This window comes from Rattus norvegicus, chromosome 15 (assembly GCF_021556685.1).
Source record: "Rattus norvegicus strain SHRSP/BbbUtx chromosome 15, alternate assembly SHRSP_T2T, whole genome shotgun sequence".
Classification (NCBI taxonomy): domain Eukaryota; kingdom Metazoa; phylum Chordata; class Mammalia; order Rodentia; family Muridae; genus Rattus; species Rattus norvegicus.
The window spans coordinates 100,532,391-100,546,043 of record NC_141548.1 but is presented as its reverse complement, the minus strand read 5'-3'; the positions used below and the strand labels follow the sequence as shown (position 1 = coordinate 100,546,043).

At 42.6% G+C, this 13,653-nt stretch overlaps 1 protein-coding gene across 1 annotated transcript in view; it reads right to left on the bottom strand.

Moving 5' to 3' along the window:
• Gpc6 (glypican 6) overlaps window positions 1-13,653 on the bottom strand; it is a 999,201-nt gene that overhangs the window by 106,955 nt on the left and 878,593 nt on the right. Inside the window, 1 exon segment of the mRNA NM_001427433.1 lies at window positions 8,867-8,997. Within this exon segment, the coding sequence (NP_001414362.1) occupies window positions 8,867-8,997 (131 nt within the window).

Sequence of the window (13,653 nt, the reverse complement as noted above, 5' to 3'; positions counted from 1 at the left end):
AAAGTAATTCTTTGAAGTGAGGTGATGACTGAAATGTGTTTGTGTAGGGGTTATTCACGTATCGACGTAGGCAAACGTGAGTCACTTGAAATATTCCCCAAAACATTTCCCCAACATTTATTAGTGTAGCAAGAAGAGCTACACTAATAAATGAAACTTTCCCTTAGAGTTTACGTTCAGGCACTGGCCTTTCTGGTCCCTAACGGCTTTCTGCTAATATCCTAAGACACACCCTCCTAAGGACAACTGGATGATTTCGATAATTGTTTCTTTCTTTGGTTTAACATCTTTAGATTAATGGTACAATGTTTTAAACCCCCAGCTTTTCACTGTTGTTTATGTTAACAAGTCTCCGAGAAGATGGGTTTTCACCCCATTTCAGAACGTGCTCCTTTCTACTCTGCTCCGTCTTCTCTCCTCCATCATCACCTTCCACCCCGTTTTCCTGTTCTTTTCTTTCCTTGAGGATTGAGTGCGCTGGCCATCCTGACCAACTTCTCTGGCAGGGCTAAGTCCCCGGATGGGTTCAGCGTCCTGTGAAGAGGATTCTGGATTCTGAATCGAGTCAAGTCACCAGTTTTTGTTTCGGTCATTTTTTACTGGCTTGGATTTTTTTCCCCCAAAAGCTGGCTCCCGTGTATATTTTAAGGTTTAAACAATTTTACTTCCAAAGCGTAAACACTTAGGTTCCAGGGTATCTGTCAGACGCCTCTTAAAATCTTTTCTTCAATAAAAACAAATTCTTTCCACTTGCTTGAGAATTTATTTATTTTTTTTACTGTTGTGCATTCCTGAGACTGCAGGATAGCTTGATATTCTTTCCAAATGAGCAGAGGGCAGAGTTTCAAGGAATCGAACATAGCATATTTTAGTGTATGGAGAGAGAGAAAATTCCCACGTCTCCCTGCCTGGTTAAATGATTATTTCTCATGCTTTTTGTTTATAAGGCTGAAAGAGCTTCTCTGGGGTCACTGGGCAGATTCTAAGTAAACACAGGGATCACACAGTCTGGTTGTGAACCATTCATCTACTCTGTGATTGGACAAACACATATGTGTTCAAAGTAACAAAGTGTTACTTTGGTCAAAATTAAGTGATGGAGATGTCTTTTGGACATATTCCTGCTCTTATAAGCATTCTGACAAGAGACCAGGGAACTAGATCGCTATGAGCATAAAGAGAATGCCCACAAGGAACAACTGGTCCAAACCAGGGCCTCCAGGCAGCTCTCCACGATAGCAGTTCTGGAGTGGGCTCTTACTCCTGCTGAGCGGGCTTGAGACATTTCTAGTAACTTTGCACATAAGTTGCCAATTATGATCATTAAAGGTTAAGCTTCATATAATTACAATCACATAAATTATACTCTCTATATATAATGTATATGTAACATATATGTATACGCATATGTATATATGACAGGAATACTATACTGTGCTCAGTGACATCATGCCTGGGTTTGCAGCCAGCCATACTGTGGGTATTTACACCAAGGCAATTGGCAAGTCCTTCAAGTAGAAGCTTTTCCCACAGAGGTGAATCATCACACAACCTAGAACCTTGAAGAAAAGATTTTTAAGTATGCAATACATTCTGACTCAATTGAGAATACACATCGGTGAATCCTCACAGGCATACAGACCCCTGAAGACCACTTTCATCAATGTCAGAGCAGCTCACAAATTCCTTAGTGCTGTGCATTAGTGAGATTGGGCAGAGCCTGTCCGTGGGAGGCGTGGACCTAGGAAGATTTCCTTGCAAGGCAGGAGGAAGGGAGAAAATTTCCGTGAGAACCAGAAAAACCTATTTCTTTCTTTGCTCCTAAGGACACATTGGATGTTGATTTAAATTGAGTTTCACTAATCCATTTTTGAGTGGAGCACATTAAGTATCTTCTTATCCTTTACCACAAAGTAAAGTCTCCAGATAAATCCCCAAAGGTAAGAGATAATCAAAAGTTTCCCTTTATCATCAGAAAGGAAACCGCAAAGAGAATCTCTTTTCCCAGGAAGGAAAGCTCAGACTACTTTTGTTCAATACTTTCCTTATAAATAAGCATATTTAAGCTTTCATTTTACATTATGAAAACATGACTTTTTCCCCTGAACAAAAAAATAAAAAAACAAACTCATTCTGCTATAAACAGCAATAGAATACACCCTGGTTTTCTGCACAGAGAGGGAACAAAACAAAACAAAACAAGCTGTCTCAAGGTCACTATTCTCACTGCCATGTCACCTGTGAGAATTGGCAAGGAGAACAAAATGCTCGAATTTATAAAAAAAAAAAAAGTATTAGAGAAAACCATTAAGTCTGGCACCACCAAGAACGCACCAAGAATCGTGAAATTGGAAGGTCTTAAAGCTTTTGTGTCGCCATCTGCCTTTTTCTCTAAGATCACAGGGGCGGGACCCCACTATCCACCCATGGAAAAAACTAGTAAGAATAACGTGACCATGGGCAGAAGCCATCAGAATTCCTCCGAATCTCACTTCCTTGGTAGAGCCAAGATGCAGGCTAGAATTGGGTTGTTGATGTAGTCAACGATAACTTGCCATCTCCTGGAGCCTGCTCTCCGAGACGTATATTTAGAGCCTTCCTCTCCTGAGGTGGAAACTCTTAATTGGAAATAATCAAACATGCGTGGGATCAAATGTGAGGTAAGATTAAATATTTTCTGCTCTTACAAGCTAAGTTTAAGCACGTAGACCGTCCTGGGTGAATGAAGACTGAAATATCAAACTCTTGAGAATTTATCTATCACAGTTCTTTTTAGTAACAGTGAAGAGCCTTGACTTTAGTGGGTGGTTTGACGTGATCCATGCTAAACACTTTATGTGTACTGTACCGTTGTTCGGTTCAGGCAACCTGTAAGATGTATCGGGGCTTTCAACTGGAACATTGGTTACTTGAGCTTTTAGTTGGATAAATGATTTGCCCCAAATCACACGAATGGTGACAACAAGGTTTTGGGTCTGTCTGGTGTCCATCTTTGACCTAATAGCTGCGGCTGTGTTTGAAGAACACAGAGCACCTTCAAGCCAGCGTAAGGTATTTATTGTCCCCTTTTGCTGAAGCATCTCTGCAGTTCATTTTCACACTGTGACCTCCAACAGGCAAAAACGGTTTCCTGCACACGGGACACGCTAAGACCTTTCTCTGCAGAATCTGAGACGAAACAAGATGCGGCTCCTGCTGTCCTAAAATATTTTAGAATATTGTCCAGAAGAAAGGAAGTCCAAAATAACCATAACATATTAACACTATGGTTGCCTCAAGAGGAGCACATGTGACTCAGAGTCCCCAAAGATAAGAGAGAAAATGGCACTGGAGTGAGTGAAACATAGATCCTAGGTGAGGATCCTTCAACAGTGAGGAGACATTTTCACCATTTGAATTCTCAAGCGAGGAGTGCTTATCCCTAATTCCCTACACGAGAAAATGCACAGTGAAGAGAGCCAGGGAGGGAGAACTGGGTGCTGGAAAAGGATCCTGCAGAGTTAGTGAATTAGTGCTCGTGAAACTGAGAGCCATTCTACCGGAAAAAGGCCATCAGACAAATGATACAGATAGCGAAACAGACTCAGGAGGTAGAGACAGAAGATGCTCTGTTCTCCCAGGTTTTTTGGTTTCCATGTGATTTGCACATCCAGGAAGAATTGTCTAGATAAAATTAAGCATCGTCAGACTGTCTCACCCTTCTGGAATGGGTTCTGAGCTCATCTGTAATAGCTGTTAATTGAATGGATGGCTTCAACTGGAACTTAATAAGTCTTCCTTCTTAATTTAGATTATATCTGACAAACCAATCTTCCTTGGTTAGATTTGAAATTATTCCTAATGTAGCTAAATGATAGCAAGTGAAATCAGATTTATCTTCCCTGAGAGGATAAGGAGGGGATTATCAATATATCTGAAGTTCAAAGGCAGAAACTTGACTCCTAGCTCTCCCTCCTTTTCTTTGGGGAATTTCCACCAATGTGAGGCTCTGGACTGCCTTTATATGGGTGGGACACAGCGGGGATAGTAAGAGTTCTTCCTTACTGTTATGAGGACGGTGAAGCTGCAGACTGTGTTGAGGCATTTACCTTTGGAAAAGCTACATCTACCTCTCCTTGACAGGCTCCTCAGAGCGGGGCAGGCCAAGTTCCCTCATGCTGTTTCTCCTTCCAGTGCTGAGCACATTTGGTCCTAGTGGGAGATGCTTAAAAAGGAAACTGCAGCATGCTGGGAAAATCTTTTTCTTTTCGGACTGGGCAGATCTGGCTGCATTCCCGCTCTGCCACTTGCTGTCTGACCCCAGGCTAACTGTTTAATCTCTGTAAATTTAACATTCCTTTCCGATAATCAAGTAAGTGGATGCTTCGCAAGATTTTGGAGAGGATTTGAAGTAAATATATAAGTAAGGCACAGAGAGACAGACTGTGTCAGCAGATCCAGGACAGAGCTTCTCTTCTACAGGGTTCCTTGGGCATGGAGCATGGTCTGGTATTTGTTGAATGGATATGGTCAGTGTTCATTCAATAGGAACTATAATGGCTCTCCTTACTACTTGGTGGTGTTGTGCCCAAGAGGAACCCCAAAACTCTGTTTAATGTGTTGCAGTCCCCATCCCTTGAAGATGTATATGCATATACATTTATTGCACAAAGAAATCTAGAGTTTGAAATGTGACATTGCTTATATAGAAATGTGTATTATGACAGTATATATTCTTCAAAGGAATCTTGTAGCTCCCTCCCAACTGCCTCTCTGAGGGCTAAATAGGGGAAGAGAAAGGACTTGGCAGTAACGTACAAACAGAGCTTGGAGAAGACAGGGACATGAATGTGTTACAGGCATGGTGAGAACCGACCTTTTCATTAGTCTGTAAAACTCTCTAATTCAGAGGTTCAATTATGAGGCAGAAAAAGATTAGTCCTTCTTCCTCAAGATATGATGAGAACATTTGGGGAAAGAATTTGTGTGTGTGTGTGTGTGTGTCTGTGTGTGTCTGTGTGTGTGTGTCTGTGTGTGTGTCTGTGTGTGTGTGTGCACGCGTGCATAATTGGAAAAAGTGGAAGAAATAAATGGCTGCACTGGAGAAGGGAAACGTGTAATTGGGATTTATCTTGGAGAGCAATACCCATGGTAAGGGAAAACAGAAACAGCTTGAGGTCTTCCATAGTTGGCATCTCTGTTTCTTTATCTTTTGCTAGTTTTCCGGAAGGCCACTGAATTCTCTCTTCATACTTGCTCTTTCCTGGAGAGACTGGCTATTCCTCCCCCACTCCCTCTTTCTCCTCTCCAACTCCCTTCATTCCGTTTTCTCTGCCAGCTTACCAGAGTCACTCTTCTATGACCAGTCCATCTATCATGCTGTCACTTTTGACCCTTCCTACGGCATACAGGGTACCCTATGGGTGTAACCATACAGGCACGGTGTTGTTATTCTTCTTGATTATGGAATTTCTCACAAATTATGTCATTTTTATACACCATTCTTAAAACAACAGTACTATTATGATATAGCTAAGTAAATATTGTAAAAAAATATCTCATTCAACTTTTGCTTATGAAAAAAAGTCCCATCTCATTGAGTTCTTAGAGAGTTTTCTGGTAGGATAGTTCATTTAAATTTCAATTAATAATAATTTACTACATGCCTGAAATTTGTTACAAGGGTGGATTTTTCAACATGCGTGCACACACCTCCCCCCCAACCAAAAATAAACAAAAGCCATCAGCAGCAAGAACGGGATGCAGAAGGCAGCAGTCTGCTGATTAGCTTTGTTTAGAAGTTCTATAATGTAGACACACTGTAAACACCCTGTGGCATTCTATAAATATATAGACTTCTGATTTTCCAATAAGATGAATCTACTGTAAAAGAGAACACTTTTGGCAAAATACTCTTTGAATTGTTTGGATTCTTTGTTTTTCTCTGGGGGCAGTGGCCCACGGACAGGGTCTCATATCTGGCCTGGAACTCACTATGTAGACCAGGTTGGCTTCAGACCCACTGAGATTCCTACCTCTGACTCTGCAGTGTGGAGATCAAAGGTGTGCACCACCATGCCCAACTGAGCTTGGTTAATGTGGTGGTTTGAATGAGAATGGCTTCCATAGGCTCAGATATTTGAATGCTTAGTCCTTAGTTTGTGGAAATATTTGGGAAGGAGTAGGAAATGTGGCTTTGCTGGAGGAGGTGTGTCACTTTGAGGTGGACTTTGAGATTTCAAAAGCATCTCTCTGTTTTTGTCTGTCTGTCTGTCTGTCTGTCTGTCTGTCTGTGTCTGTCCATCTGTCTCTTCAATGTTTGTCTGTCTGTCTGTCTCTATATGTGTGTCTGCTTGCCTTTCTCTCCCTTCCTCCCTCCCTCCCTTCCCGCCTCAGCCCCCAATGCTTTAAGGATCAGGTGGTAATCACTCAGCTACTACTGGAGTCCATGCCTGCTGCCACTATGGTTCCTGCCAGCACAATCATGGGCTAACCCTCTGAAACTATAAGCAAGCTCCCAACCACTGTTCTCTTTTATAATTTGCCTTAACCTTGGTGTCTCTTCACAGAAGTATAAAGGTGACTGAGACAGTTGATTTCTTCCAAGCTCTTCAGAGTTTACATAACAGAGTTTTCTCCTTGCCTTCCCCTTCCCCTGCAATTAATTCTACAAGCATTTGCCCACAGTTACTGTGCACTATATCTTGGGCTGGATTCTGGGTACATAGAACACAGCAGCTATCCTGACTCACATGACTAATAATGTCAGAAGGCCCTTAGGGAGCAAGTGATGCAGAGATGTTTATCTTCAGTGTGCAGTAGATGCGGTGATGGGCTGTCAGGATGGGGACTCACGGCAGGGATCTACTGAAAGGGGACAGGATAGAGGAACAGCATAGGCAGAGGAAGCCCCAGAAGCTAAGGAAAAAAATATGGAGCTGTGCTTATCAGCAAAGGTACACAGGCCTCAGGTAGGCAGAGGCAGGAGCTGCAAGACCTTGCAGATCTTGGGTTTCACTCTAGGTGTAAAGGAGTTGTTAAGAGGTGAAAGCAGGGGTCCTTGATCTTTTTTGTGCTTTCAAATACCTTGATTACTAAATAAAGGGCAGATTTATGGGGATTTAAGAAAGAAAGCCAAGGGACCAGTTAGGAAGTAGTGCTAGTAGAATGGAATCCATAGAGAAACTTTGTATCAGGGACTCCGGAAAACCCAAGTAGTAGAAACTTCGTATCCAATATGTCCTGTCACTGGAGAGCAAGGAACACACTCACCCCATCTGTAACTGTCAGGTAGCAGATTGTTTATTTGTTTGTATCTGGTCCTTCCACTTTGTGTCTGTCTTTCCTACTGACAATGGTGTTGGTTGTAAGGAGTGAGCCTAGTCAGTGTGGACGGCTCATGAATACTTGCTAAACAAATAGACCAATGAAGAGGCAAAAGAGTGACTGACTGGAACCTGAGCTGCAGGCTGGGAAGAGACGCCTACTTCTGAGAAGGGAGCGATGGTCTCAGGCCGCAGATACTTTTGTTCACATATTTTTTCTATGGTCCCTTCTCTTGGGCTATTTTTAACTTCCACAAACCTAGCCCCCAATTACTCCAGCACTGCTGGGTTATGAGGCCTCTCGGAGCAACTCTAATTGGTTTTTAGGCCATGGACTTGAGAGGAATGGATGGTTGCTATGTTTTCTTTCTACACTAAAAGAAAATGGCCTTTCATGGAAGCCCCAAATGCGCTATTTCCCCAACAGTTGATGGTAATTCAAGCATTCTGGCACCTCAAGTTCATTAAGCCCAGAGTCGAGGCTAGGAATTCTAGGCTCAGCCACTCCCAGAGAGAGAATTAAATGCAGGCCAGAGTCTTTCTTGGCCTACTTCATCCTAGTTTCCCCTGAGATGTGCAACTCTGGTTTGAATCACGGCAGTCAAGGACATCTGGTGAGAGTCCACAGTTCCTGCTCTGGGCTTCCACTGTGTCCCTCTTCCTTGATATATTGAAATCTCACAAAACACTTTAGTGAATGGAATGTGTGATCCGGTAACCCTTGGCGCATTTCACTGGGAACTCCATCCCCTGCCACCAGGTTTAAAGGACTGAGGTAGATGAAGTTGTTGTTTCACTGTAGAGATGCTGGTAGACAAAGGAGAGGGTCTGTGTGCATTCATCAGGGTTGCAGGGAGGCGATGATGAAAGCCCAGACTGGAGACCTCACTGCAGACTCCTGCCCCTTGCTTATATGGCGAGTCCTGCTTCTCACCAGCTGGGTGCGTACGAGCACAAACCAGGAGCCTAGTGTTTGTGTCCACAGCTCCAAACCCAGGACCTCTGTCTCATTTGATTTATGAGACTCTGATACATTTTTGCCTTCACCTCTTATACACAAAGGAACATTTCCCACAAAGGCTCATTAATGAAGGTTATACAGTTGTCTTCAAAGGAAGTCCGAGGGGGTGTTCGACTATTTGCCATTGAGCACATGCAGCACATGCCTCATGTATACAGCTGATGACAGAATTAGAAGTTTTGGGAGAGAGGGCAGAACGGTGGTGGTGTAGAAATTTCAAACATCGAAAAAGAACATTCCTCCCTAATTGCTCTCACATGTGAGGGATTACTCGGCCATACTTGGGGCTCACTGGAACTCTCAGGCAGCCAATAATTGTGTCGTGATTGAGTAGCTGTGAACTACAGACTTACTTCCCTTCTCAATGCCATTCTGTTATCCGTTTTCAATGAAGGAACAAATCTCTGGTTCAGCAGGAAAAGCTGGCTGGCAGCTTAGTAGAATTTATAGTCCCCACCCGCATACCGTGCCACTCTACCTTTTAGGTGACGCCACCTGGGCAATGTGCATACAGTAGGAGACACGCTATTGACGGACATACCTTCGCTGACACCTGCATGCTGTTTTCCTGCATGTTCATAATGGCTTCAGAGATCTTGACGTCTATTGGGTCCATGACTGATTCAATATTGAACGGCCCTTCCAGTCGCTCAGCCACCAAGAGCATTGCATCTGGTAAAAGACAAGGAGGATATTTACTTCAGGACAGCGTCCTCTAAGTTTTTAACTTCTATTCCAACATTTATAGAGAACTGAATGAAAAAAAAAACAACCCAACATTCACTCCTAAGACTTTATGTGTTCAAGTAAAATGAGGAGGTGTGGCCTGAGAAGGAGGTGTGGCCTGATAGGGAGGTGTGGCCTGAGAAGGAGGTGTGGCCTTGCTGGGGGAGATTTACCACTAGGGCTTTGGGTTTGGAGAGCTCAAGGCCTTGCCTTCCTACCAGTCCACTCCCTCTGCTTCCTGCTTGCAGTTCAAGATGCGTGCTGTCAGCCTCCTCTCCCTGCTTCCATGCCTGCTGCTGGTTACCATGATTCCCCTCCATGATGGACTCCCAGCCCTCTGGAATGGTTAATCCCAAATAAATTTTTCTTCTACAAGTTGACTCTAATTATGTTGTTTTATTAAGCCCCAGCTTATGGAACGAAGGCTGTGGAAGCTTTAGGACTTGAGGTCTGAGTGGCGGGAGTGGGAATCCTGGAGAAACTCTGAGATCTACTTCTGCTTCCGGCCCAAATTCTCTGTGTAGTGTCTGCACCATGCTCCTGCAGCCACCGACACAGCTGCTCCCACTAACAAGTCTTCCCCCCTGAAATAAGCCCGGAACCACAGGCTGAGACAAGTTCTTCCTACCTAGGTTACTTCTGTTGGGTATTTGCTTACAGTGATGGAGAAGAGCCTAATACGACTTCTCTTCATTGGGAAGATGGAGGGACAAAAGCTTAGTGCTGACTTGTGAAGCTGGACACAGAGACACCAAGACCCAATACACAGCCTTTTGTGTGAAGTACTTTTGGATTTTAGACGCTCTCTCATGTCTTGCTTTGGGCTAACACTTAAAAACGAAACGAAACGAAACAAAAGCTTTTCCATTTAGGACCTTCAATATTCTCTGAGGGGATAAAGGGCCTTTCTCTCATTTGGGTTGGGAGATTAAGACAGATTCTGACGTATACCAGATTCTGATGTATGGCTTTCAAAAATGTCTGGGGATCGCACTGCATTAAATTGAGCTGGATGTGGGCGGGGGAGCTCGGAATTGTGACATGGAGACACGAGTTATGTATGGGGAGCCATTCTTCCTATCTGAACTATCTCTGGAAGGCTACAGGTAAATGACATATATCAGGTGACCGCTGAGTGAATCAGGATCTGCGGTGAAGGGGTAGGCATCCCGGCCAATGTCACCTGACCCTGGCCCAGCCTCCATTCTTGGTAACCAGAGCTTACTTTGGTAATCCACTTTCTACCAAAGTGTGGAGGTGTGGAACGGAACATTTTCCGGTAGTGAGAACGTGGCTATGAGGGAAGAGCTGTGCTTACTTAGCATGGCTGAAGAACTAATTAGTTACATATGATCTAAAAGAACCATTCAAGGCCAGCAGCTTCCACATTAAACTGCATAAGGTAGACTTTTAACTTACAGACTCAATAGGTCTCAACTTTTTTTTTCAGTTGCTTAAACTCTTAAAAAAACGAATCTTAAAAGAAAAATCCCTCTTTCCAGAAAAAAAATCTACATTTATTATCTGATGCTCACAGAATACGGAAAAGGAAAACAAAGAAGACTAATATGCCCATAACCCCACTTCCCAGAACAGTACTGTGAGCTCTGTGGTGCATGCTCTATTTATTTTTGCTTTGTGCATGAATATTTTAAGCATGCAATAAAATATACTGTGCATATATCATATAATCTGCTTTCTAAATGTAATATATTATTAATGCAAAAATGCTGTTTATAGTTAGCTGTTTTACAGTACTAATGTGAGGAAACCAAATTTTATTTTTACTGCATACTCAACCATGTTCAACCCAAGTCTAACATCAAAACATTTTCAGGGTTATAAAGTAGCTATGAATTAGGCTGGTGAGAAACCTTTTAAGAGGATTTTTTTTAAATATAAAAGATATAGAACTGTCTGGAAAGTAAAGATTCATGGTTTTAAAGGACCCCAGGCTTTATGAACAGTATCAACTCTTCCTGTAGTCCAATGTTCCTTCTGCCAGATCCACTGAGATTTCTCCCACGTGAGAGTCCCCACTGTACTCCTTGGGGAATGAGGGAGAGTTAACCATTCAGGGCAGAACCAGGAGCAGAAAGAAGCCATCACCACGTCACCCAGTTGCACCCTCCATCCCACGTTTTCTTCCCAGGTGCAAATGGACCCACAGAAATGTGTGCATGTATGGCCTCACATATCATTTTTTTTCTGATATTTTTCTTCAGTAACATAGATTGGTCTATATGTCATGGCTCTTTTGACAAAGCAGATATTCCTTCCACAAGATCTTAGTGACCTAATTAGCAGTTGGGTGGGAAGAAGACACACATTATTTCATTGCAGTGGATCTTTGTGAGATCCGTTTTCTCCTTTGTGGGTCTGAGGGGCTGTTACACCTCTGAAAGCTCATTGCTTCTTTTCTGTCTTTATAGCTGTTTGTGTGCTTATCAAAAAAAAAATCCCTTATCAAAAGACTCTGCAGCCGGTTTTCTGGTGAGGATTAACTGCTTGTGACAGATATAATCTAAGAGTCAGGAAGTTCTAGTATGAAAAAGTGTATTGCAGTCACAGAGAGGCAAAAGATGTAATTAAAGAAAATGGTAACCATGCGATATGTGTGGGCTTCATATATGCACTTGCATCGATCGATCATTATACAATGAGTATTGGTCTTTCTCAATGTATATTTTTATCCTGACTATGTTGGGTTGTAAAGAAATAATTTTGCTCATAAAAACATCTTTTAAAAAAGAACACAATTTTGGATTGTACACTAAGAATTTAACATAGAGTCTGAAATGACGTAGACTAAGGTCTCAAGATTTTGTTTTACCATTAAGTTGAGAGGGAGTAGGGGGAACTTATGGAAGGAGTTAGAAGGAAGAAAGAGAAGGGAGAAATGACTAGATTTAAATTTTAAAAGGTTTCTTATTCTTCTTGATCGGTATAAAGCTTCTTCTTTTGTAGACCCTCTAATCTATAGGTCAGGGAAGACACTTTTGTATTCGTAGCATAAAATTGGGAACATTCTTTGATGATGCCCATCCTTCTGTTCCTTGTTGTGTCAAGTACGCAGCTTCAATTTCTAAGTGCCTGGGTCTACAGACTCAACCACCAAACTGTACAAAAAATCTTCATGGTGGGAAGCATGAAAGATGCTTCAAGGGTAAGCAGCTTTTCCTGAAGTTGATTCCCAGCAGTCAGGACTGCCTATAACTCCAGCTACAAGGGTTCCCAAACCCTCTTCTGGCCACTTCTGGGTATATACATGGTAGGCCCACTCATGCTCACAAATGCATATACACACACATGCACATACACACACACACACACACACACACACACACACACACACACACACACGCATGCATGAACAAATTTTTGGTGACTATCCCCCACAAAGTTTGTCTACTGGCTTTGGACATACGGTCCTACTGATGAACCATCACAATCAAAACAGGGAACCGACTGTCCCTGTATCCAGGTTGTTGATTTTCCCATTTCTCATCTCCATATCAATAGCTTTGCTTTGCTATCCAAATGAATGGAAGATCATTTATACTTAAATATCTATCTTTAAAACTGCGATTACTGGTCAGAATAGGCTTCTTCTTTCTTTTCTTTTTGACATTTATTCTTTGAGCACTTCATACCTGTATGCGATGCATTAAGACTATATCACTTTTCTCTCCCTCCCCTTTAATTTCTGCTGGAATTCTTCCAGGTTCATGTCCCTCTTTTTTTCTTTTTAAAATATAGACAGCCATTTTGCTTGAATGTATTCCTGTGCACTGCATGTCTGTCAGGTTCCCATGGAGGGCAGAAGAGCTCTAGGTTTAGTGAGAGACCTTGACTCAAAATGTAAGGTGGAGAGTGATAGAGGAAGGATCTAGACATTGTCTTCAGGCTGTCACATGAGCACGCACGGGTGAGAGCATTACAAGTGCATGCACACAGCACATACCCTAAAGCTAATTAAAGAAAGAGCAACTCCAGAAACTCTCATGAGTCTGAATGTTTGAAGCAAAATTAACTGTAACAAATACACAGCAGTAATTGAAGCTAAAGCAAAGTTATGTGTGAAACACCAATATGAAATTACACATATTCCTGATTGCTTCCATAGAGAGGTTTTTTTTTTATTAGAATGCAGCAGGCCTGCGGGCATCAAGTAGAATTAGGGGGTGCTCCATTGTTTGTAAATATAAGGCAGGGCCCAGGAGAGATGACCTTACCCAAAGCTCACATTAGATGTCTACACTCATGAAAACCAGGTGTATGTGTCCCTGTGTACTCAGCCTCATCCACAGCCTTCTTTTTTTTTATAGACACATAGTACATGGAACAAGGAAGCAGACTTTCAGAATATTCTAGAGCTTGCCATGCCTGCTGTACAGAGTGCAATTCAGACGTCACAGGAGGTAAGATAGTCACACTTGCAGGGATCAGATGTCCAGTCCTAGACTTTACAAAAGAGCAGTGAGTGGTAGAACTTCCTCAGCCTCAACCTCAGCCTCAGCCCCAAGGCCTGATGGGAAGGGGCTCTGCGCCCAGTCCACTGTGAAGCTCCACCCACCTCTGCTGTCTGGCTTGCTTCCCCTG